General features: G+C 47.9%; 1 protein-coding gene across 2 annotated transcripts in view; it reads left to right on the top strand.

The window, feature by feature from the left end:
* Window positions 1-25,175, top strand: part of TMOD1 (tropomodulin 1) — an 84,344-nt gene that overhangs the window by 42,214 nt on the left and 16,955 nt on the right. For both annotated transcript variants that reach the window (XM_025888274.2, XM_025888276.2), the window contains exons 4-8: window positions 2,837-2,956; window positions 11,723-11,812; window positions 12,773-12,903; window positions 16,990-17,097; window positions 21,981-22,124. In XM_025888274.2, coding sequence (XP_025744059.1) covers window positions 2,837-2,956; window positions 11,723-11,812; window positions 12,773-12,903; window positions 16,990-17,097; window positions 21,981-22,124 — 593 coding nt within the window. The remainder of the gene's footprint in view (window positions 1-2,836; window positions 2,957-11,722; window positions 11,813-12,772; window positions 12,904-16,989; window positions 17,098-21,980; window positions 22,125-25,175) is intronic.

Genomic DNA, 25,175 nt, shown 5'->3' with positions numbered 1-25,175 from the left:
GTAGCCTTCCTCATGGGTGTGAAGTGGCATCTCATCGTGGTTTTGATCTGCATTTCCCTAATGACCGACGATGATGAGCATCTTTGCAGGTGCATATTGGCCATATGAATATCATCTTTGCAGAAATATCTTTAAGTTCTTTGTCCATTTTTAAATTGGTTATTCTTTTTGCTGTTGAGTTGTAAAATTTTTTTTTAAATATTCTGGATACTGGACCCTATCAGATAGGTGATTTCAGTATGCTGCCTTTTTACTTTCTTGATAATGTCCTTTGAGGGACAAAGATGTTAAATTTGGATAAAGTCCAATTGATTTATTTTTTTCTTTTGTTGTCATATCTAAGAATATGTTGCCAAATCTAAAGTCATGAAGGTTTGTGTGTAGGTTTCCTTCTAAGAGTTTTATAGTTTTAACTATTATATTTAAGTCATTGATCCATATTCAGTTCATTTTTGTATATATGGTGTGAGATAGGGGTGCAGCTTCATCCTTTACATATGGATGTCTGGTCCCAGCACTTTTTCTTCTCTTCTTTTAAAGATTTATTTATTTATTTTAGAGAGAGAGTGAGTGAGAGAGTGCAGTGGGGAGGGGCAGAGGGAGAGGCAATGAGAAACTTATAAGACTCCACACTGAGTGTGGAGCCCGACGCAGGGCTCAATCTCATGACACTGAGATCATGACGTAAGCTGAAACCAAGAATCGGATGCAGCCCAGGCATCTGAGCACATAGGCAGCCCCCAGCACCACTTCTTGAAGAAATTATTCTTTCCCCCATTGAATGGTCTTGGCACCCTTGTCAAAAATCAATTTTCCATGGATGTATGGGTTTATTTCTGGACTCCCAATCCTATCCCATTGTCTAGATGTCTATCCTTGTCAGTGCCACACTTTTTAAATTTGTAGTAAGTTCTGGGGCGCCTGGGTGTCTCAGTCGTTAAGCGTCTGCTTTCAGCTCAGGTCGTGATCCCAGGGTCCTGGGATCGAGCCCCACATCGGGCTCTCTGCTCCGCAGGAAGCCTGCTTCTCCCTCTCCCACTCCCTCTGCTTGTGTTCCCTCTCTTGCTGTGTCTCTCTGTCAAATAAATAAAATCTTTAAAAAAAATTTTGTGGTAAGTTTTGACATCAGGAAGTCTGAGCCCTCCAAGTTTGTTCCCTTCAAGATTGTTTTGCCTTTTTGGGACCTCTTTTGATTCCTTATTACTTTGAGAAATGATTTTTCTATTTTTGCAAAAAAGAAAAAGGCCATTGGAATTTTGATAAGAGTTGCCTTGAATCAAGAGATTGCTTTGGGCAGTATGGTCATATTAATATTGTCTCCCAATCCATGAACTTGGGATATTTTTCTATTTATTTAGGTTTTCTTTAATTTCTTTTGGCAATGTTTTCTAATATTCCTCGCACAAGTCCTTCAGCTCCTTGGTTAAATTTATCCTTAAGCACTTTATTCCTCTGGATGCTATTGTAGATGAAATTATTGTTCTAGTTTTCCTTTCAGATTGCTCCTTGCTGCTGTGCAAAAACACCACCCGTCTGTGTACATTGATCTTATACTCTGTAACTTACTCTGAACAGTGTTTATCGGTCCTAACAGCATTTTGTCGAATCTTTAGGGTTTTCTGCATATTAGATCATGTCATCTACAAACAGAGATAATATTACTTCTTCCTTTCCAGTGTGGATGCCATTTTTTTTTCTTGTCCATTTGCTCTTACTGGAACTTTCAGTGCAACATTGAACAACCACGGTGAAGGCAGGCAGCCTTGTCTTGCAGCCGATCTTCGGGGCATGTTTCTTCCTCTTTCGGGTCCCAGCTCATAGGCCATCATCTCAGTGAGGCCTTCCCCGACCACCCTACCCCAAAAAAAGCAGTGCTCACCTCGACTGGACCCCAGCCTGGAACTGCCTGATCTTTTGCTCTGCTTTATTTTCCTCCACAATGCCTAATACCATGTGATATCTTTGCATGGTTGTTTACTGTCTGTCTCCTTTCACTAAATTGTAAATTGTTCACTGCTGCCCCCCTGGCCCCTAGAAAGGTGCCTGGCACTTATGAAGCACTCAGTAAATATCTAGCGTGATGAATGAATGAATGAATGAATGAACGAACAAATGAATGCAATTTTCATACATGGAATTAAATTAAATTGTTCACGCTCTTTTATAGACTTGCTTTTTCTCACATTATGTCTTGGGCATATCCTTCTTTGTAAGCAGACCTCTCCATCATCCATTGTAATAACTGCGGGAACTCCTTCGTATAGATGTCCCATAATTTCTTCAACAACCCCCTATTGGTGATCCGTGCAGTGACCTTCCTTGTGTGCCTCTTTGCTCCCTTGTCCAGTCATGAGTCTGACACTTTAAAAATATAATGTCCCTAAAAATGTATGCCCTGGGACAGGCATACATTTTTCTCCCTATTCTTTTAATAATCTGAGTGTATTTTATTTTGTTTAGAGATGCTTCTAAATTTTTCTCTCATATCCGAACACTTGGTTAGGGTATCCCAGAGCCTGACATTCAATTACACTTTTCTTTTGTAGCTCTTGCCTACTTCCAGGTTGTTTTCGTTAATGACTAGGGTTTTCAATAGCGAGCAGTCTAGTTTGACCAAGTTTGAAAGTCCTTCTTTTCAAATGTGAGAGGTGCTCTGTTGGAGATCTTTGATTCTTGTTCCTTGGGGAAGTTTGGCACTGGGTCCCCAGAGGGAGAAACCTGAAGCGAGTGAGTCTCAGCACGGCCCTCAGGGTGCTGGAACAGTCCACCTGGGGCCATCACCAGAGACTGCCCCAGCACAGCGGCATGCCCTGTTACGGGCACTCATGTTTTACAGGAAAGGTCTGGGTCCCCAAGCAGAAGCCGATGGATCCTGTGCTGGAAAGTGTGACCCTGGAGCCAGAGCTGGAGGAGGCATTGGCAAACGCCTCAGATGCAGAACTCTGTGACATCGCAGGTAAGAGGCTTTCCAGAAGCTTCCCTGCGTCTTCCAGAAGGGTTTGACCTGCCTCTGCAGGGAGTCTTAGGTGGTTTATTGCAACATGAACACACTCTCTGTTTCTAAAAAGGACTAGAGGAGACCACGAGTATTAAGACTGAAAGCCAGTATCAAAAACCAAAGTGAGGAAAATAGAAATAAAACCACCCAAACCTATCACTCCACAGAGCCATCTGTTGTTGCCATGAGAGCCCATCCCAGAGAGATGTGGAAGCATCCCAGGGAGGGCCAGCATAGGTCCTCTACCAGCCCCTGCATCAAATCCTGCCCAAGCCACCTGGGAAGCGAGAACAGAGGGGGACAGGCTGAGGGTGTGGGCAACTCAGGTCTGGGGGGCTCATGAAGGGCTGGAGCAAAGTCATCTCACTGTATAACCTTGCAAGGCTCAGAGATCCAGGCTTTGAGGAGCTTGCCCCCTCATTGCATATTTGTACAACACTGTCCATCTCAAAACGTGTTTCCTTACAACCTTCACAAACAGCCCTTAAGCTCCAGAAGGTGGCCTGATACTCAGAGCCCTTCACCACCCTTGTCTCTCCTTCTTACAGTCCCTGCCCTGTGTGCCCTGAGTTCCGGCCCCGCTGAGAGTTGGGCTCGGGCCGCAGCAAACACCCCACATGCCCACCGCGGTGGTGCTCCCTGGCCTGGAGGGTGGGGGGGTGCTCTTTTCATTCTGCAGACTTGGGAGCTACTAACCACCCAGCTCAGATAATGACGGGAGTGTGGATGGGGTGAGAAGAGACTCAGGACAAGTGGGAACGGGAGAGAAAAGAATCAGCTGTGACACTGAGGTTGGGGGAGGAGTCAGGAGGGTTCCAGATTTCTGGCTCCGGGGACTAAGTGGATGGTGGTGCCGTTAATGAAGGTGGGTATGTTAGTCTGCTCGGGCTGCCATACAAAATACCACAGGTTGGACCGCTTAAACAACGGAAACTTATTCTCTCACAGTGCTGAAGACTAGCAGTCCCAGATGGTGGCGGGTTTGTTTTTTTCCTGAGCCCTCTCCTTGACTTGCCGATGACCTCAGCTCACTGTGTCCCTCTGTGCATGTGTCCCCTGGTGTGCCTTTGTGCATCCTAGTATCTTCTTATAAAGATGCCCAGCAGATAGGATTAGGGCCCACCTTAACACCTTCTTAAAACTCACCTCACCTCTTTAAAGACCTTATCTCCAAATACAGTTGCAAATTCGAAAGCACTGGAGTTAGGACTTCAACATGTAAATTTTGGAGGGACATAATTCAGCCCATAATAGTACGAAACGAACAGTTTCAGGGGAAGGACTGAGTTATTTGTGGGATCTTTGGAGTTGAGTTGCCTGTGGGCCACCCAGAAGGGGACAGCTGGACTTGAAAGTCTTCAGGAATGCAGAAAGACCTGTGGTGTCATTAGCACTGTCAAGCTCCAGGCAAGGTGGCTGCCTGGGGCCCTGGAGGCAAGCGCCCCGGCCAGCACTGAGATGAGGAGTGGAAATGGGACGAAGCTACTCACAGTGGGGGCCAGTAAGCCACACATGGCCCGGGAACCAAAACCAAGTGAAGACAGAACCTAAGGCAAGAGCTAGGAAGACAGAATGAGGGCTCAGGGCTGGCTGGGAGACCCCGGGCTATGTGAGGCCAGAGGCCAAGTGAGGCCGCAGGGCTAGGGGATCGGCTGCTGCAGCTGTCTTCTGCCCTCCTCACAGCCTCCGGCTTCTCGTGGGTGTCATGCTGAGTCCTGGTGGCATTTGTGCTGGGGAGTGGGAAGGGGGTGGCTCTCATCTAGCGGAACCATCAGGGGAGGGACAGTGAGAAGATTCCTACGACACGGGGTGGGCCTGGCGGCCAAAGCCAGGCTGCAGGGACCCAAGGAGTACGTGATGGGGAGAGCCAACGTGTAGATTCTTAGTCCAAACAACTGTTTTCCTCAAGAGGCAGAACATCTGGGAAGGGTCACGGGGCAGTGGTTTGCAGGGTGTCGGGGCTGAGAGAGAAAGGCTTTCGTTTTCGCCGCGGAGTACAGAACCGGCAGGTATTTCACCCAGATGGAAACGGAGCGCCTAACTCGGGGAACTTCACTGGTTTGCTTTGCAGTTCCACATTTGGTTTATTAAAAGCCGCAAAAATCATATTAGAGTCCTCACTATGCTCCTATATTTCCAGCAAACCATCTCCATGGCTGGGGGTCCCCTGACTTCCAGTTAGCCCGTGCAGCAGGGAGGTGACTGGGTGACACCGTGGTCCAGCATGTCCACACTAACTCACCCTGGGGCTGTTTTTATCCCAGCCCTTCTCCTCTGATGGCCCTCCATGATGTCACTGCCCTCATTAGGCAGCTCAGAGGGATTATCAAATGACTCCACAGTCAGAACCGCCAGTTCCTGTGCCAAAATAGGACTGCAATATCGTGCTACATCTCTATGTTGGTTTCTTGAAACAATTTCCCTTTATTTTTGTTGGCATGACTAATTATTGTTTTCTGTTCATGGTACCATAACCTTCCGTTGTCCGGAGAGGAGAAGGGGAGCTGTAAGTCAACACCAGCGTCCACTGACTAACCTTGGGCGCCGGCCACTGTGTATCAGGCCTTTGAAAGGTGGCAGGGGCTCTGGGGAAGGAGGGACGGCACACTTGTTGACCACCACCTTATGGCCCAGGTGCTGTGGGAGTTGCTTCTAGTACCTTGCTGCGTTTCTTGACCACAGAAATCCTAAGAAGTAAGTGTTACCGTTGTCCCTGTTTGATGGATGGAGGAAGGAGGCACAGTGACATTAAATGCCTTGCCCATGGGGCTTGAACCCAGGCAGCTTCCTCCAAGGGCACACTACTCCTTCTAGAGCACCAGCTACCACAACCCAGATGAAGCTGTCCTCTGAGGGACACAGAGGGTGGGCAAGAGGAGGTTCACCGCCGAACCCCATGGAGCTGGCTGGGGGGAGGGTGGGGCCATGTTAGGAAAGCCTCTGTATGTCACAGGAGGGCATTGACCCCTTAGGGTCAATGGGGCTGAGGGCAGTGTTGGGAGAGGCCAGATGAAAGCAAAGGTTTAGGCAGAGGCGGTGGTGTTCGGAGGATGGGGGATGTAGGGGGCAGGCCCCAGGTAAGGTCAAGGGCTAAGGTGGAGCTGGGGGCTGTGTCTGAGGTGCAGCTGTTCCTAGCGCTAGACCTGAGGCCAAGAGGCCAAGCTGTCAGGAGGATGCCAGGCTTTCTGGCCGGAGGCGCCAGAAGACAGCCAGGGGGTGGGGGGAGCGTGTAGGAAGAGCTGCTTTGCCCGGAGTCTATTCAAAAACGCCACAGGCAGTAGAGACAGGACCTTGTGTGAGCGTCTGGTGTGGCTAGCTGGGGGTTCAGATCCCTCTCGAGGATGGGGTTGCTGGAGCCATGAGCGTGGAGGACTCAGCAGAGAAAGAAAAGTAAGGCGAGGAGGGTGTAGGGTCTGCGGGGCATTTCAAGTCTGAGGGACTTCGCTCCCACGCAGAGCTTTCCATTAACTCCGTTTTTGTTCCCTCATTCACATACTCAGCAGCCATTTATCCAGCGTCTTCCCACTGTGTGCCCGGCTCTGGACGAGCCCTGGTAGAGAAGCGTCCAGAGACAGTGGGCTCTTGCCCTCACAGAGCTGACGTTCAGCAAATACTCAGGCCAATAAGAAGTGGCAAATGGGAGTGAATGTCGCACAGAGAAAGCACAGGGTGCAAGAAGGGGGCTTGGTTGGGTGCTGGGGCAGGGGGCATGAGGGTAGAGGGCTGAAGCTGAGCCATGAGGAGGAAGAACAGGGGTGAACTGTGGGGAGTGGGGGAGATGTGTCCCAGGCTGGGACACAGCGGGAGAGAGGCCCTGAGCCCCTCTGCATGGCTTGCTTGGTATACATACTGCAGGCTTGACATTCGGCAGCGATAGGAAGATGTAGGGGGACACCCAGCAGATGTGTCACACCGGCTCTGGTGTGGCCCAGGAAGGCAAAGCTGTGGACTCTCATTTGTTCGTTGGTTTTCTTGTCTGTGTACCACTCGTGCATGCATTCATTCACACATTGAGTCCACGTGCATCGCCAAGCTACTGTGTGCTAGGATGCATCAGATCTAGGCCCTGCCCTCGGGGCCCCAGGAGGTGAGGAGGAAGACAGACCAGAAGCATATACATTTCCACACGAGAAGTGTGACCACAGGGTAATGAGCAGAATGCACAGGCCCCTGACGGTGCTGAGTTCTTGGCTCATGGCCTTGGGTTGTAACGCAGAGGCCACTGGGAGTCCGCTGCAAGCACTGGGCATTATCAGTGCCTCCTCTCCCCAGTCAGGGATGTGATCCTGACTCACCTTTAGGGACCCTTCGGGTGGGGCAAGACCCAAAAGGGAATTGGGGGAAAGAGACTCTCCCTTCAGAAGGGCCCCGTCCCCAGGCCGCCCCCATGGGCTGGTGGCACCCCCAGCTCTTGTGACTCTCAGAGACAGTCTTGGCCCACCCACCCCGGCTTCTGGGTCCTCTCACGTCCTTAGGCACTGGTTTTCCTCACATTCTGCCAGGGGCAGCATGTGGCTTCTCCAGGAGCGGTTTGACTGCACCCAAGTCCTGGGCCCAAGCTGGCTTCTCCCACCAGTTTCTGTGATGCAGGAAAACGCCTTCCCGCTGTCTGCTCTCTGCCCGGGGCCAGCCAAGCAGCTGGCGGCTGGAGAGGCCCGGGACGTGTGCTGCAGTTTCTCTGCATCCTGAGTGGAATTGCAAACTGAGTGAACCCTGCCAAGGCAGAAGAGGAACGGGAACTCGATGTTCTTTTTCAGAGTTCAAAAATAGTCCTTTTTGAGTTTTGAGGAAGATCTGGTCTTAAAAAAAAAAAAAAAATCATGTTCCCCAGTGCTAAATTCAGCCTTGCCAATATCTACAAAGAATGAAGTGGCAGGCAATGCTGATGTGCTGTTTTCCTCCATCATTCACTTCTGGTGACATGAGTGTGCAAAACCAAGCAAGGGGAGAGTCATGATTTGGTGCCTAGAGCAGGCCGGAGGATCAGAGCCACCAAGCAATCTGCTCAGCAATGGAGATTTTGCTTGGTGCCTCCCGCCCCACACCCCAAGTCCTTCCCCTCTCCTCTCTCTCTTCCTTCCTACCTTCCTCCTTCCCTCCTCCCTCCCCCTTCCTTCCTTCCTTCCTTCCTTGAACCCTAACTTCCCCTGAACTACAGTTTTATTTCTTCTGAGGACTGCTATTGACATGTATGTTGCCTCCTAGAATAGGCGTGTTATCTATCCTTAGAATTCTGACATGGGGGGGACATTTTAGAACTTTGGAACTACTAATGACCTAGTTTGTGGAGGAGTGGATGGGACCACTCACTTAGAAGCCAGGAGGGTCCTCACTGGGCAAGTTTGACAAACCATTTCCCTCTTGAGCCTGTTCTGGATGCTTGTAAAAATCAAACGGGATAAAAAGATGAGATGTTATACGTAACTAACGAATCATCGAACAGTACATCAAAAACTAATGATGTACTATATGCTGGCTAACTGAACACAATTAAAAAAAAATGTGTGACCATTAGGTGCTACGTGAGGGTAAGAGATTGGCATTCAAACATACTCCCCTTTATAGGTGAAAAGACTGAGGCCCAAAAAAGTGGAAGTGTCCTGGACAAGGTTGCCCAGCAAATTAGTGCCAAAGCCCAGCCTGGAGCCCAGGTCTCTTTCCTCTGTCCCCGGGCACTTCCTTGTAAGCTTCCTGCCCCCCTTTCTGGACCATTACAGGAAGCTGGCATCAAGCACAAAATGCATTTTCCATCTCCTACCTCTCTATCCTCTCAGCAAGACCAGCCAGCCGTATGACGTTCCATCTTTCCTATGATTCTTAGCAACCTTTCCAAACTGTTTTTCCAAACTGGGGTCCCAGCGGCAGCCCAGAACCACCACAAGCCACCCCCCCCCACCGGCCCATGTGGGAACAGGAAGAGTCAGCTCCAGAAGGTGGCTCCTGGTGAGCCGAACCCCACTGCTGCTGACTCAGGCCATGGCCCCCACTGCCTACGTAGAAGCAGCCTAAATTAAAACCCAGAGAGCTCTAAAAAATGCAGATGCCTCTCCCTATCACTTCTCCTCAGTGATGAGCAGGAGAGTCTAATTTTAGCAGAGAAGATTCTTAGAATGTGAGAAACAGAAGGGCTTTGAGATCGTCTCATCCTGTGGTTCTCAGCCCCCGCTGAACATCAAAATCATGCAAGGAGATTAAAAATATATCTGCAGAGATTCAGATCAGCTGATCCAGGGGAGCACCAATATTGTCGTGAAGCCGCGGGTGATTTGTATGTGCAGCTGGGATAGAGAACCAAAGGTCTTGTCTTACCCCTCCTTGCACAGAGGAGGCTGAAGCCCAGAGAGGGCTGCGGACCTGCCCCAGGTCACACAGAATCAGGGGTATAGTCAGGACTGGAACTTGGGTCTCCTGACTCCCACCAAGGGCTCTCATGTAGTCTCTCTCACTAGAAATCATGTCTGATGAAATGGCCAGGGGAATTAACACAAAATCCATCAGCACATATTTACCAAATACTATATTCTGGAGGAGGAGGAAGAGAGGTAATATTCTTCCCCCACCTCTGGAAGCCCAAAGTCCAGTAGAGGAAGCACGCATGCACCCAGCTACCTCTAACACTATGTAGACTGTGCTGGGATAAGCACAGCAGGTGCAGTGGGAGAAGAGAGGGCGAGGGAGGATCTCGGGAGCCTCCCTGAGAGAAGAAGTGCTAGTCCAAGTCTTAAAGGATAGGAAGGTAGGGTTGTTGGGTCGAATACAGGATGCGCAGTTGGATTTGAATTTCAGATAAACAATGACTAAGTTTTTAATATAAGTAGATCCCAAATACAGAATGGGACACACTTACACTAAAATATTATTCGTTGCTTCCCTCTCTCACTGTGTCTCTCTCTGTCAAATAAATAAATAAAATCTTAAGAAAATAAAATAAAATAATAAAATAAAATATTATTCGTGCTTATCTGAAATTCCAATTTAACTGAGTGTCCCGTATTTTCATTTGCTAAACCTAGCAACCCTACGGGCAGCACAAGGCCGATGGAGAGAGAATCACCGGTAGAGGGCACAGTGTTGACAGAAGCGGGAGAACGTACCGAGCCGTGGCCATTTTTGTCACTGGAGCAGAAAGGGTGCGGGTGAGGGACAAGCCACTGAAGCAGCTGGCCCAGGGAGGGCTGGTGGGGCCACAAGCTACCAGCCTCCCACCCGGGTGGCTGCAAAGCCTCACGGTCCCAGTGTCCTTCCCTCCCTCTGTAGTCCGTTCCCCACACACTGCCAGAGTGACACTCCCGGAACTGAGTCAGGCCATCTCAGTCCCTGCTAAGGCGTCCAGTGGCTTCCCGGCTGCACCTAGGGAAAGACCTACAAACTCCTTATCTCAACCTAGAAGACCCTGCAGGATCTGAACGTGCCTGTTTGAATCAAATCTACTCCAAAGGGTTGTTGGGAGGATTCAGGGGGATGGTGTCAGGCAGTTTTCAAGCCTGGCTGCCCCCTGTAACTACCTAGGGAGCTTGAAAAAGGCAGATGCCTGGCCCCATCCCTAGAGATTGTGGCTTAATTGGTCTGGGGTAGGCCTGGGCATCAGGAGTTTGAAAAGATGCCCCAGTGATTCCAGTGTGCAGCCAAACTGAGCATATTCTCTGGCCTGGAGCAAGCCTGCAGTGAGGGGGGCGGGGTGGGGTGGCGGTCCACCGTGAGTCCAGCTCAGCTCTGTCCATCCTCTGTTTCCCCTCCCTGCCCTAGCCTTCCACTCCTTGAGCTGAGGGCTTTCCCACCCACCATTCCCTCTGCCTGCCCAGAATGTTCTACCTCCCTTCTCTTTACTTGGCCAACACTGCTCATCCCTCCCATCCCAACTCCCTCTGTTCTCTTCTCCCAGAACACACTGAACTTTTCCTTTACAACACGTATACTCTGTGCTTATGTTTTCAACTGTGTGGGTACCTGCCTAGCTTCTCTCTCCCCCAACAGACTTTGTTGTTCCCTGCTGCCTCCCCCACACAGCCCCACTCCCTCCCAGCCCCCACCCCCAATTCCCCTCCTCCCTCCACCACCACCCCACCCAGAGCCAGGCAGATGAGGCGGGCACTCAGTAAATGTTGAACAAATGAATGGATGAAAGCCTGACTGAGCCCAGGAGTGATGTGGTCAGATCTGCTTTTCCAGAAAGATCTTTCTGGCTGCTCTGTGCTGACTGCTGGTGGGGGGAGGGTAGGAAGAGACCGGGGCCAGGACAGCAGTGATCACACGGCTGTGATAATACAACCACAAAATGGTAGGGCCTCGGCCAGGACAGAGGCGACGGAATGGGAGGTGGGACAGATGAGAGACAGTGTTCAGGAGGGAGGGGAACTTAGCCACGTGACTGGAGGTCCCACCCTGAGGCGACAGACAGGGTGCCAAGATGGAAGGTGACCCAAAGGAAGGGGCTGTTGCTGGGAAGGATGAGTTCTCTTTTGGCCAAGTTGGGCTGGAGGTACCTGTGGGACATTGGAAGATACCTAGGAATCTGAGGCAGGGGTTAAAAAAGTCTCAGCTGGGTGTGGAAATCTGAGAGGAACATAAATAGACATGAGAGTGAAAATCAAATAAAACTTAAAATCATGCAGTGTTTCTTGCCATTCCCATGAGTAAAACTTCCTGGGGTTGTGGAATGTCCATGCTCCGGAGGCTCTTCTGTCGCAAAGAGGCGAGTCATGGGCCCTTCCCCTGTCCCCACAGCTATCCTGGGCATGCACACACTCATGAGCAACCAGCAGTACTACCAGGCCTTGGGCAGCAGCTCCATCGTGAACAAGGAGGGACTCAACAGTGAGTACACGGCCCCGATCCCCAGCTTTGGCGCCCCCTCCCCTGCCCCCAGTGAGGACGCCTTGAAGCGAAAACATCCCCCAGGCTTCTTGCTTCCTCTGCGTACTCACGCTCTCTGGCTCATTGCAGACATTTTAAATTTTTATGTAGCCAAATCTATCCACCTTTTCCTTTTACTTTGCGGGGATTTGTGTCTTGTTTGTGCAGGACTTCTCCATCCTAATGTGATACAAACATCCTCCTGTATTTTCTTCTAAAAGTTTTAGAGGTGTGCCTCTTGTATTCAACTTCTTACTCCACCTGCAGTCCGTGTTTGGGTGTGGTGTAAGATGAGATCAAACTGTCATTTTCTAATGGCTCTCCCACGGGGACAATACTGTTCTTTGCAAAGCCCATCCCTTCACCGCTGGCTGGGGACTCCATCATGATCGTGAGTTTCTACACATCCACACGGGTCTGTCTCCTGGTGCCTCTTTTGTCCCGTGAGTGCCCTTGTCTTCTCCTGTGACCATATTGCATTGTTTTCATTGCTCCACTGCATTGTCCCAGGCTGGTATTTCGGCCCCCAAAAGCAGTGAGGGTGGTAGAAGAATAAGGCCCCCCTCTCTGGAAAGCTTACATGCTTCCCTCACGTTCAGGCTTCATTTTATCCTCACAAGAGTCCACTGAGGTAAGTGACTGACCGACACTTTACCGATGAGGACACAGAGGGTCAGAGGATTTCAGTCACATTCACCCAATCCTTGTAGGAGGGCAGAGGCCGAGTCCAAGCAGAGTGCAGCCAGTGCTTCTCTCCCCCACCCTACCTCCCACCCGCCCACCCCCCACCCATCACCCCGGGAATGTGCAGCCTTCTCTTGTGCCTTCACCCTGCCACCGCTTCCTTCCAGAGAATCCCCGTGTGGAGGGAGAGGGTCCCCGTGTTTCTGTGAGCCACCTCTCTTTTGTCGGTCACTCTAGGTGTGATCAAACCGACACAATACAAGCCTGTGCCCGATGAAGAGCCAAATTCAACAGACGTCGAGGAAACCCTGGAGCGGATAAAGAACAATGACCCCAAACTTGAGGAGGTTAACCTCAACAATATCCGGGTAAAGTCCTTTTTATTTAGCTTTACCTGGGGCGGGTGGGAGGAGCCATGTCTGTGTCACCCCGAGGCCCGTGGCCCCGGCTTGGCTGTGTGGAGAGAACAGGGTCCAGTTTGGGTTCTGGGTGCTTCTGGACCAGGAAGGGGGCAAAACGTCTAAAAGGCCTGGGCAGCGTCAACAAACACATCCTATAGCCCTGGTTTCTTCAGGCCCAGGTTCACCATGGGCCAACAAAGCTTTGATTCTGGAAACCTGCCTTGTTATTCGAAAGACTGAGAGCTTCTCCGAGCTAAAAATCCTAAGTCAGACACACCTGACTGCTGGGGATCCCAAGGCTGGAAAAAGCCCATGCCCAGCAGGCGTGTGGGGTCCCACAGCCCTGGGACGGGCCGAGCCCTGAGCCGTCCGCGCTCTGTCAGACGTATGGTCAGCCTCATTCTGCAGCCCTGGCAGGGAGCTGCGGGCCCATATGTGTCCGGATGTTTCCTGTGTGACCACCAAGGGCAGAGGAGGGTCCTACCCTGGACAGGCTGCAGCGGGAATTCAGAAGCAGGACCAGCTGCCTGCCCACCTGCTCAGCCCAGAGGCCAGCAGGATTAGTTCTGGGAGGCTGTGGGGTAAGGTAAGAAGTGGGCCCCCCACTCCCCAGCTCCTCTTTCCTTTCTTCTCCACTTTCTTTCAAGTGGCTGCCAGCCCCACGGCATAATCTGATTGGAAACCTGCGCCCGCCGTGTTCTCTTCCACCTGGCCTCCCTCCCCAGGCTCTGCTCCCATGGGGAGCTAACGTAACTCTCTGAAATGAGAGATCCATGCAAACACAGCCAGGTTTCCTTTCGGGTGCCTCCATTGTCTGCTGTGTGGCCAGTGGGAGGCCCTGGCACAGCTCAGAACTCTGCACCCTGGCAGTGAACACTGGCTCGGAGTGGCGTAGAGGTGTGGAACCCAGCCGTGGCTATGCGCCTTCACCTTGGGACCACAGGCTTGTCTTTCTCCAGGCCTCAGTTTCCCTCATGCACGTGAGAAAGTTGGACCAGATCAGTGGTTTCCACCTGAAAAATTTAAGAAATCTCTGCCAATGCCCACCCCTCCCCCCACCCCGAGATTCTGAATTTATTGGTCTGGATCAGACCCACTCATCAGCATTTTATAAAAGTTCCCTGGGAGATGTCCACTCTCACCACTGCTATTCAACATAGTATTAGAAGTCCTAGCCACAGCAATCAGACAACAAAAAGAAATCAAAGGCATCCAAATCGGCAAAGAGGAAGTCAAACTACCACTCTTTGCAGATGATATGATACTTTATGTGGAAAACCCAAAAGACTCCACCCCAAAACTGCTAGAACTCATACAGGAATTCAGTAAAATGGCAGGATATAAAATCAATGCACAGAAATCAGTGGCATTCCTATACACCAACAACAAGACAGAAGAGAGACAAATTCAGGAGTCGATCCCATTTACAATTGCACCCAAAACCGTAAGATACCTAGAAATAAATCTAACCAAAGAGGAAAAGGATCTGTACTCAGAAAACTAGAAAATACTCATGAAAGAAATTGAGGAAGACACAAAGAAATGGAAAAACGTTCCATGCTCATGGATTGGAAGAACAAACATTGTGAAGATGTCAATGCTACCTAGAGCAATCTACACATTCAATGCAATCCCCATCAAAATACCATCCACTTTTTTCAAAGAAATGGAACAAATAATCCTAAAATTTGTATGGAACCAGAAGAGACCCCAAATAGCCAGAGGAATGTTGAAAAAGAAAAGCAAAGCTGGCGGCATCACAATTCCAGACCTCCAGCTCTATTACAAAGCTGTCATCATCAAGACAGTATGGTACTGGCAAAAAAACAGACACAGAGATCAACGGAACAGAATAGAGAGCCCGGAAATGGACCCTCAACTCTATGGTCAACTAATCTTTGACAAAGCAGGAAAGAATGTCCAATGGAAGAAAGACAGGCTCTTCAACAAATGGTGTTGGGAAAATTGGACAGCCACATGCAGAAGAATGAAACTGGACCATTTCCTTACACCACACACAAAAATAGACTCCAAATGGTTGAAAGACCTAAACGTGAGACAGGAGTCCATCAAAATCCTAAAGGAGAACACAGGCAGCAACTTCTTCGACCTCAGCCGCAGCAACTTCTTCCTAGAAACATCGCCAAAGGCAAGGGAAGCAAGGGCAAAAATGAACTATTGGGACTGCATCTAGATAAAAGGCTTTTGCACAGCAAAAGAAACAGTCCACAAAACCAGAAGACAACCGACAGAATGGGAGAAAATATTTGCAAATGACATATCAGATAAAGGGCTAGTATCCAAAATCTATAAAGAACTTATCAAACTCAACACCCAAAGAACAAATAATCCAATCAAGAAATGGGCAGAAGACATGAACAGACATTTTTCCAAAGAAGACATCCAAATGGCCAACAGACACATGAAAAAGTGCTCAACATCGCTCAGCATCAGGGAAATCCAAGTCAAAACCTCAATGAGATACCACCTCACACCAGTCAGAATGGCTAAGATTAACAAGTCAGGAAACGACAGATGTTGGCGGGAATGTGGAGAAAGGGGAACCCTCCTACACTGTTGGTGGGAATGCAAGCTGGTGCAACCCCTCTGGAAAACAGTATGGAGGTTCCTCAAACAGTTGAAAATAGAGCTACCATACGATCCAGCAATTGCACTACTGGGTATTTACCACAAAGATACAAATGTAGGGACCCGAAGGGGTACGTGCACCCCAATGTTTATAGCAGCAATGTCCACAATAGCCAACCTGTGGAAAGAGCCAAGATGTCCATCGACAGATGAACGGATAAAGAAGAGGTGGTATACATACACAATGGAATATTACGCAGCCATCAAAAGGAATGAGATCTTGCCATTTGCAACGATGTGGATAGAACTGGAGGGTGTTAATGCTGAGTGAAATAAGTCAATCAGAGAAAGACATGTATCATATGACCTCACTGATATGGGAATTCTTAATCTCAGGGAAGAAACTGAGGGTTGCTGGAGTGGTGGGGGGGTGGGAGGGATGGGGTGGCTGGGTGATAGACACTGGGGAGGGTATATGCTATGGCAAGTGCTGTGAATTGTGCAAGACTGTTGAATCACAGTTCTGTACCTCTGAAACAAATAATGCAATATATGTTAAGAAAAAAGAAGAAGATAGCAGGAGGGGAAGAATGAAAGGGGGGAAATCGGAGGGGGAGACCAACCATGAGAGACGATGGACTCTGAAAAACAAACTGAGGGTTCTAGAGGGGAGGGGGATGGGGGGATGGGTTAGCCTGGTGATGGGTATTAAAGAGGGCACGTTCTGCATGGAGCACTGGGTGTTATGCACAAACAATGAATCATGGAACACTACATCCAAAACTAATGATGTAATGTATGGTGATTAACATAACAATAAAAAATTAAAAAAAAAACAACAAAGATGTCTTATTAGTGGGTTGAAAACCTAGGGACAGTAACCAAGAAAAAATAATAAAGTTGTAAAAGTTCTTTCCTGTTTAATAGAAAAAAAAAAAAAGTTCCCTGGGAGCCTCTGATGTGCGGTACACCTGAGACCCTCCGGGACAGATGTCTCCTAGAGAACATCTAGTGCAGTGCCCAGCCCCCCACCTTGGTTTTCCAGAAACAGGCCCAGGGAGAGGGGGCGACCTCACCCTGAGTCATAGAGAGAGTCAGAAACATGGCCGGTTGTCCAAGCAGAGGCTGAGGCCCTGTCCACTCCCACACCCCAGTCCTGAGCTCTCGGCACAACACTCCTCTGCATCCTCTGCCTTGATTTTTCCTTCTCTGGTTTCTACCTGCACAGATAGTTGTGGGTCCTACCTGAAATTGTCAGGGAGGATTTTCTCAATCTGTTTACCAGAAAGTTCTCTCTAAATCGCAACCATGTGGGGCAAAGCCGGAACCCTTTGCCTATTCAGCTCTTTGGTCAGAGACCTACTAGCAATCAGGCTGCATGTGTGAGAGGGTTACTGCCCCATTTGTCTGCCCAGCCTGACCCTGGTCAGGGCTGCTTCTCATTGCCTGCCTTTCTCTCTGCAGAACATCCCCATACCCACTCTCAAGGCGTATGCAGAAGCCCTGAAAGATAACTCATATGTGAAGAAGTTCAGCATCGTGGGAACACGGAGCAATGACCCTGTGGCGCATGTATGTACCTTTCAGTTCTGCTGCATTGGGAGTGGGGGGCATAGAAACAGAAGGATTGATGCTTGTGGCCTCAGGACTGGCCGAACCCCACTAAGGAAGAACCTTGTATGGTATGGTGAAAGGCAATGGGCCAGGAGCCAGGAGATGATGTGAACACAAGAGCCATTTTCCAGGCAACATCTGTACATTATCCTAGTTAATATCCACAGCCATCCCTGATCTTTGGGACGCAGGTCTCCCCACTTTGCAGATGAAGAACCTGGGGTGCAGGGAGTTCAGGCATTTTGCTTTGTCCAAAGTTGCACAGCAAGTGAGAAGTGGAGCTAAGATTTAAATGCAAGTCTTGTTAATTCTAAAGCGGATCTGTCTCCACTCAGCACATCACATTTGGATAAGGACCTGCCCCTCCCTTGGCTTCAGTTTCTCTATATCTAAAATCATTGTCTTACTCAATGGGTCCTGATGATCAATTTTATTTGTTTTTTGCTCAAGTCTTAAAGATATTGCTGATCAAATTAAATTGTACTTATTATAAAGTAGCCATCAATTCTTTTTTTCTTTTTTTTTAATATTGAAACATATTTATTGAGAGTCTGTCTGTGTCCAGCACTGAATTAGGCTCTGAGAATACAACTGTGACCTACAGTCATAGCTCCCCCTTTCATGAACACAACGGTCCATTTGGCCAAGCAGACAACTAAAGGCTGACAGTATAGTATGATTATTACAACACTAATAGATTAAAAGTGCAAGAATTAGCTTACCAGGGATGGCAGTTAATCATTTAGCAGCAATCAGGTTGTTAATGTCCACAAAATAACTTGCAGGAATTTTGACTGGTGTTGCACTGAACTTGTAGATCAAGTGGGAAAGAACTGATATCTTGACAATATTGAGTCTTCTTATCCATGAACATGGAATATCTATTTATTTAGTTTTTTATTTTTATACATCAGAGTTTTGTAGCTTTCCTCATATAGGATCTTCTACATATTTTGTTAGCTCTGTACCTAAGTATTTCACTTTTGAGGGTACTAATGTAAATGGTATTGTGTTTTTAATTTCCTATTCCACTTGTTCCTTTGCTAGAATATAGGAAAGTGATTAGTTTTTGTATATCAACCTTGTATCCTACAACTTTGCTATAATCATTTATTGGTTCCAGGAGGGTTTTTTTTTTTTTTTGTCAATTCTTTCAGATTTCCTACAGAGACAATCATATCAGCTGCAAAGACAGTTTTATTTCTTCCTTCCCAATATATATACATTTGATTTCCTTTTCCTGCTTTTTTGCATTAGCTAGAACTTCTATTCTGATGTTGAAAAGGAGTGGTGAGTGGGTTCATCCTTGCCTTGTACCTAATCTTAGTAATAACATTTCCAGTTTCTTACCATTAAGCATGATGTTAACTGTAGGCTTTTTGTAGATATTCTTTACCAAGTTGAGAAAGTTCCCATCTATTTCTAATTTACTGAGAGTTTTTATTATGAACGGGTGCTGGATTTTGTCAAATACTTTTTCTGCATCTATTGATACGATCATGTGACTTTTCTTTTTTAGCCTGTTGATGTGATGGGTTACATTAATTGATTTTCAAATGTTGAACCAGCCTTGCATACCTGGGCTAAATCCCATTGGTCATGGGATTTACTGGGTCATGGGATTACATGGGTCAACTTTTTATACATTGTTGGATTCAATTTGCTATATTTTTGAGGATTTTTGCATCTATGTTCATGAGAGATACTGGTCTGTAGTTTTCCTGTAATGTCTTTGTTTTGGTATTAGGATAATGCTGGCCTCATAGAATGAGTTAGGAAGTATTCCCTCTGCTTCTATTCTCTGAAAGAGATTGTGGGCAGACAAATGGGGCAGTAACCCTCTCACACATGCAGCCTGATTGCTAGTAGGTCTCTGACCAAAGAGCTGAATAGGCAAAGGGTTCCGGCTTTGCCCCACATGGTTGCGATTTAGAGAGAACTTTCTGGTAAACAGATTGAGAAAATCCTCCCTGACAATTTTCAATTAATAATAAATATATAATTAATTAATTAATTAATTAATAATAATTAATAAATTAAGAGTTGTTCATAGTATCCCTTTATTATCCTTTCAGTTTCCATGGGATCTGTCATAATGGGCCTCTTTCATTTCTGATATTAGTAATTTGTGTTCTCTCTCTCTCTCTTTTCTTAGCCTGGCTTGAGGCTTATCAATTTTACTGATCTTTTCAAAGAATCAACTTTTCACTTCACTGATTTTCTCTATTGATTTTCCATTTTCAGCTTCATTGATTTCTGCTGTAATTCTTATTTATTTCCTTCTGCTTACTTTGGATTTAATTTGCTCCTCTGAAAGTTTTCTAAAATGGAAACTTAGGTTATTGAATTTAGATTTTTCTTCTTTTTTAATATATACATTCAATACTAGATATTTCCCTCTAAGCACTACTTTCACCGCATCCCACAAATTTTAATAAGGTATGTTTTCATTTTCATTTAGTTCAAAAACTTTACTTTCTCTTAAGGTTTCTTTTTTGCCCCATGTGTTATTTAGAAATGTGTTGTTTAATCACCATGCAATATTTGGGGATTTTCAAAGTTATCTTTCTGTCACTGATTTCTGGTTCAATTCCACTGAGCTCTGAGAGCAGATGTTGTATGATTTCTGTTCCTTTAAATTTGTTAAAGTGTGTTTCATGGCCCAGAATGTGATCTATCTTGGTGAATGTTCCATGTGAACTTGAGAAGAATGTGTATTCTACTGTTGTAGGATGAAGTAGCCTCTAAATGTCACTTCTATCCAGTTGACTGATGGTGTTGTTGAGTTCAAATATGTCCTTACTGATTTTCAACCTTCTGGATCTTTCCATTTCTGACAGAGGGCTATTGAAATCTCCAACTCTAGCAGTGATTCATCTTTCTCCTTGTAGTTCTATCAGCTTTTGCCTCTTGCAGCTTGACACTCTGTAGTTAGGCACATATACATTAAGGATTGTTATGTCTTCTTGGAGAATTGACCCCTTTGTCATTCTGTAATGCCCTTCTTTATCCCTGATAACTTTCCTGGTTTTGAAGTCTATTTTGTAGCAATCAATTCTTTTAAAAAATTAATTTTTAATTGAAGTATAATTAATGTTATAATAGTTTCAGATGTTCAATATAATGATTCAACATTTCTATAAGTTTCCCAGTGCTCATCAAGATTAAGGGTACTCTTAACCCCCCGTATCCATTTCAGCCATCCCCCCACCCACCTCCCCTCTGGCAACCACCAGTTTGTTCTCTGTAGTTAAGAGTCTATTTTTGTGTGTGTCTCTCTCTTTTTTTCTTTGTTCATTTGTTTCTTAAATTCTACATAGGAGTGAAAGCTCTGTAAGTGCCCCCACTCCCTGCCCCAGCTTCTCTCCCTGCACCCCCATTCCTCTACCATGATCCAGAAAAGAGTTGACACCTGGCATGACAGGGTCTCTAGGACCTGCTCAGCCACCAGCTGGTTCACTTGGATTGGCCTGGGGCACTTGCTTATCAGTTATTAAATATTTTGATTATCAGGCCTGGACAGGCCATCTGTGGGGAGCAAACGAGATGCTGTGGAAAGAACATAGCCTGGGGCCCTCTCCTCAGGAGTGTCCAACCTCCTCAGGGTCCTAGAGAAAGCCGGCATGGCATCCTAGGGGCATATGAGAACAGGGGGAGGAGGGAAGGATGATTTCAACAAGGAAGGTTTTCTGGGAGCTGAGCTTGTATAGGATTTCAGCAAGCAGGGATGGTAGAAAGGGCATTCCTGGCTCAGAGAGTCATTTCAGACAACCAGGGCCCACTATGGTACATCTTGGGCTATCAGCTGCTGGTGTCCCCTTTCCTCCATGACACATCGTTTCCACCAACTGCTAATTACCTCATTTCCTTCAGAGGCTCTGATTGTCATCTACATCCCCTGGCTGAATTCCTCTGAAACGTGCTGGGGGCCACCTGAGCTCCTCTCCTCCGGTTTGCCCTGGTCACTTGCCCAGTGGGGTGGTTTCCCAGGCATCCTTCTCTGGTCTCTGCTGCTCAGATGAAGAGAACAAAGACTCCACGGAATCCCAACAGGGAAATAGAAGTAACGAGTGGAGGGTATTTTGGGGAGGTAGAGACTCCACTAGTCACTCAGTGAACCGTGACCGAGAACCTACTGTGTGCTGAGCACGTGGGCACCATGGGATGAATAAGGTGCATATTTGGGGATTTTCTCTATTGATTTTTCCCACCAAGAGTAGCTAGTCTAATAGCAGAGACAACACCAGTGTAAAAACAACTGTGAACAGAGGGAGACAAGGTCCATGAGGGAGGTTATGGATAAATCCTACAAAGTGCAAGAGGTCAGGCCACAGCTAGCTGGGGCTATCAGTATAAAGGCTCCTGGAGAGGAACTGAGAATGGCCTTGAAGGACAGGCAGGGTTTGGACAAAGTAAAGTAGAAAGGAAAGGGCATCCCAGGCAGCAGGGACAGGGTGAGCAAAGGCAAAGCAGTGGAAGAGCACCAGGCATGCACAAAGAGCTAAGATCAGCCTGACTGTAAGGGAGCAGTGAGCCTTGAGTCCGAGCAAGGGAGGAGAACCAGGTGATCGAGGCTGGACGCAGGCTAAGGAGTATGGAATTCTCCAGTTAGGGGTTTGGGAGCCATGGCGCATTGGAGGGGAGGAGAGACGCGGGAGTTGTGCTTCGTGAAGGAGGTTGTAGAGATCGTCTTGCCTGGTCCCCGACTCAAGCAGCAGGAGTGTGCAAGGGACTCTTGCTCCCAGCAAGGCCCTCTCAGTATTTTAGGTTCTACCCAAGAGGGGCTCCAGCCCTGCTCAGGGTGACTCATGGGTACCCTTGCTTTTATCCTGTGCTTCAAGGCCCTTGCGGAGATGCTCAAGGTAAATAAGGTGCTGAAGACGCTGAACGTGGAATCCAACTTCATATCTGGAGCCGGGATCCTGCACCTGGTGGAAGCTCTTCCATACAACACTTCTCTAGTGGAACTGAAAATCGATAACCAGGTTAGATGCACAAGGGTCTCTTTGTGTCCTTCACTACAGGATGCTCCCGGTTCTGCACTTGCCCATGTACTGATGGATGGATGGGTAGGTGCTGCTGGACAGAACAGATCCAGCGCCCAGCCTTAAGGCACCCCAAAGTTCGTTGGTCCACACCCTCCACCATGCTCATCTTCCTTCTTCATCATGTCCTTCAAGTGCTCTGCCAGGTTCTGCTTGTATACCTCTAGTGATGGGAGCTCACTCCCTACCAAGATCACCCCTTCAGTTCTTAGAATATCCCTCCCCATATCCAGTAGAAATCAGCTTCCTTCAAGTCCTATTTATTGGGTTTAATTCTGTTCTCTGCTGCATGTGGGGCACAGATCTTATAAACCACTGGAGTCTTCCCCACCAGACTAAATATCCCTATTTTCTTCAAACACCTTCCGCCAGCCCCACTCAGTGGGCTTTTGAGTCAGTCTCCTTACCACCGAGTCTATTCTCTGGGCAAATACTAGTTTGACTTTCTCCTAATGGGTTACCATTTCTCTGTAACTTCTGTGGTTCAGACATTTATTATCAGGGCAACTCTTTCAGTTTTGACTTTCTAAGATGATTCTGGCTACCATATCTTATATGTTGCCTGTGTTAAGGGTCTGTGGTGGGCTGGGCTCTGTGCGACGCACTTTACACATATCATCTCTGACCTTCCCAACCACCCTGCAGGATGTGGGTATTATCTGCTCAGTCTGCAGCTGAGAAGCAGCCCGGACAGGCTAGGACAAGCAACTTTCTCAGCACCACCCACTTAGCACTTTGGGAGGTAGGATTCGAATTCAGGTCTCTGTGACTCCAAAGCCCACACTCTTTCCATGACGCCACGTTGCTTTGGATGTTAAAATGCTTTCTTCTTTATGGGCTCTGGATAGGGAACTTTTGTTTTCCTACCTGAAAATGTTTGCTGGATGGTCATATAAACACTTTCATGGAAAAAAGATTGGAAGGAAATATAACAAAATTGTAGACAGCAGTTATTCCTGAGTGAGACTATCTGTACTTTTCATCCTTACTGTAAAATATCGCATAATATGGAAAAGTGCACAAAACTTTAGTGTGCAGCTTATGAATTATGGCAGGCACGTGGTCCTGTGTGAGTCCAGAACTAAAGCATCACCGGGCTCCAGAGGCTTTGACAGCCCTTCCCAGCCGTAACCCCTTGAAAACTCTCTACTTGTGCACCTCCATGTCTTTGCTCTTGGTTGTCTCTCCTTCTGGAATGTCTTCTCCTGCCCCTACCCCTCCTCTGCCTGGAGAATCCCTCCTCTTCCTCTGGATTCAGCTGAAGCCTCTCCTCCCAGCGAGTGGTGTTCCAGAGCCAGCTTGCCAGAGCTGATTGCAAGCATCTCTCCTCACTCCACCTTAGGGATGGCACGCTGCTACCTCGAAGTCACTCCTGGTGGGAACATTTACACTGTGGATATCGATAAACACTATGAATCCAACTTTTTTTTTTTTTTGAGAGCCTGCATATCACTACTTTCTCCCATTAGCCTACCTTAGGGCCTCTAACCCTCTCCCCAGAGAGGGTTAAGTGATCCCTCCCAGTATTCTCCTGGCACTTCGGCTTCCCATGAGCTTCTCAGAAGCTCGTGCTGTATTTGAGCCATCTCTTTATTTCAGTGCTCAGCTCGGAACTTGGCCTCTCCGTGGTGCTTGGTAAGCAGGGCTGCCCTGGGTGGTTGTGTATGTTGTTCACTGCACAGGGGGCAGGGGGCAAAATCCAACCCACACTCTACTCTCTAAGCCCTCGCGTGGGGCTTGTTCACCCAGAGAAGGTACTTTTCTCTGATTCATATAAAGAGTAGCAGGCCTGTCGGCTGAATTTGCTACACGGGACTCCTGCATCTCTCGCATGCCAACAGCAGCTGCTGCATCACCCATTCCCACGCTTTTGGCCAATGCTGATCCTGCTTTCTGGCAGGCAGGAGGGGCAGATCCACTGGAACAAAGGCATGCAGCAGGCTTAGGGGCAGCCCGAGGCCAAGGCCTGGCATTGGCTACTCATGGGACTCCAAGCCTGGCTGGGCAGGGAGTCAGGGTCTACCCAGCGTCAGCTGAAACCTGACTCCTGGGGCAGAATGTTGGCCAAAAGGTACCCAGAGCACTGGCCTCAGGTCCCTGTGATGACAGCTGACAGAGAGTGAGCTGCCTACCTTCCCTCTCGCTGCTGTCGGCCGCGGCTGAGTCCAGACTCAGAGCCAGTGCTGACCGGCACCCTCCCCCTCACTGAACACCCTGGTGTGAGAATGTTCACTTCCCTGAGCCTCAGTTTCCTCACTTACAAAATGGGGATCATAAGAATTTCTACTTATAAGGAAATGACAGATAGTAACTATGAGGTTGTGAACTTTTATAATTACTCCAAAGGTGACCTAGAGAGTTTACACAGTGTTCTAAGAGTTAATTTACTGAGGAGGTGCCGTGTATCCATTATCTCATTTAATGCTCTCAAAGACTTTTTGTGAGTGGGTATTATAACCCACTCTGTGTTGTAGATGAGGACACTAAGGCCCAGGCAGGCTCTGTAACCTGCGCATGGTCACACAGTGAGTAAGTGACAGAGGTAAGATTCGAACCCAGGCTGATGTGATTCCACAGTCCATGAACTGTGCCTCTCTGGTCTTTTGACTCCTACTGTGGTGTTGTGTGGGTCTTACTTGGCTTTTTCGGCAGTCCCTTTCCCTTGGTGTGAGGCTAGAGCGCTGGTCACCACCTCCCCGCCACCATCCTAGGAGCCTCTTTTTTGGTTCATCTGAGTGTTTGATGAGTGCTGGCTGAACCCCAGGGCTGTGCTAGGCTCTGTATATGAATGAGGCTCTGGCTCTGCCCTCCAGTGATTTCACACTGGATGGGAAGGCAGACAAGTACGGAAATAATCATTGAACTAGGTGCTTCAGCAAGCCACAGATGGGGGGCCTTTGAGAAAGCAATCTCAGTCAGGAGCAGGCATCATGGAGGGCTTCTTGGAGGAGGTGGAGTTTGAGATAAACCTCTAGGATGGATAGTATCTCA

This window comes from Callorhinus ursinus, unplaced genomic scaffold (genome assembly GCF_003265705.2).
Source record: "Callorhinus ursinus isolate GAN/ISIS: 27379988/994484 unplaced genomic scaffold, GSC_fseal_2.0 scaffold24, whole genome shotgun sequence".
Lineage (NCBI taxonomy): Eukaryota > Metazoa > Chordata > Mammalia > Carnivora > Otariidae > Callorhinus > Callorhinus ursinus.
This window is presented reverse-complemented; position numbering and strand designations above follow the sequence as displayed.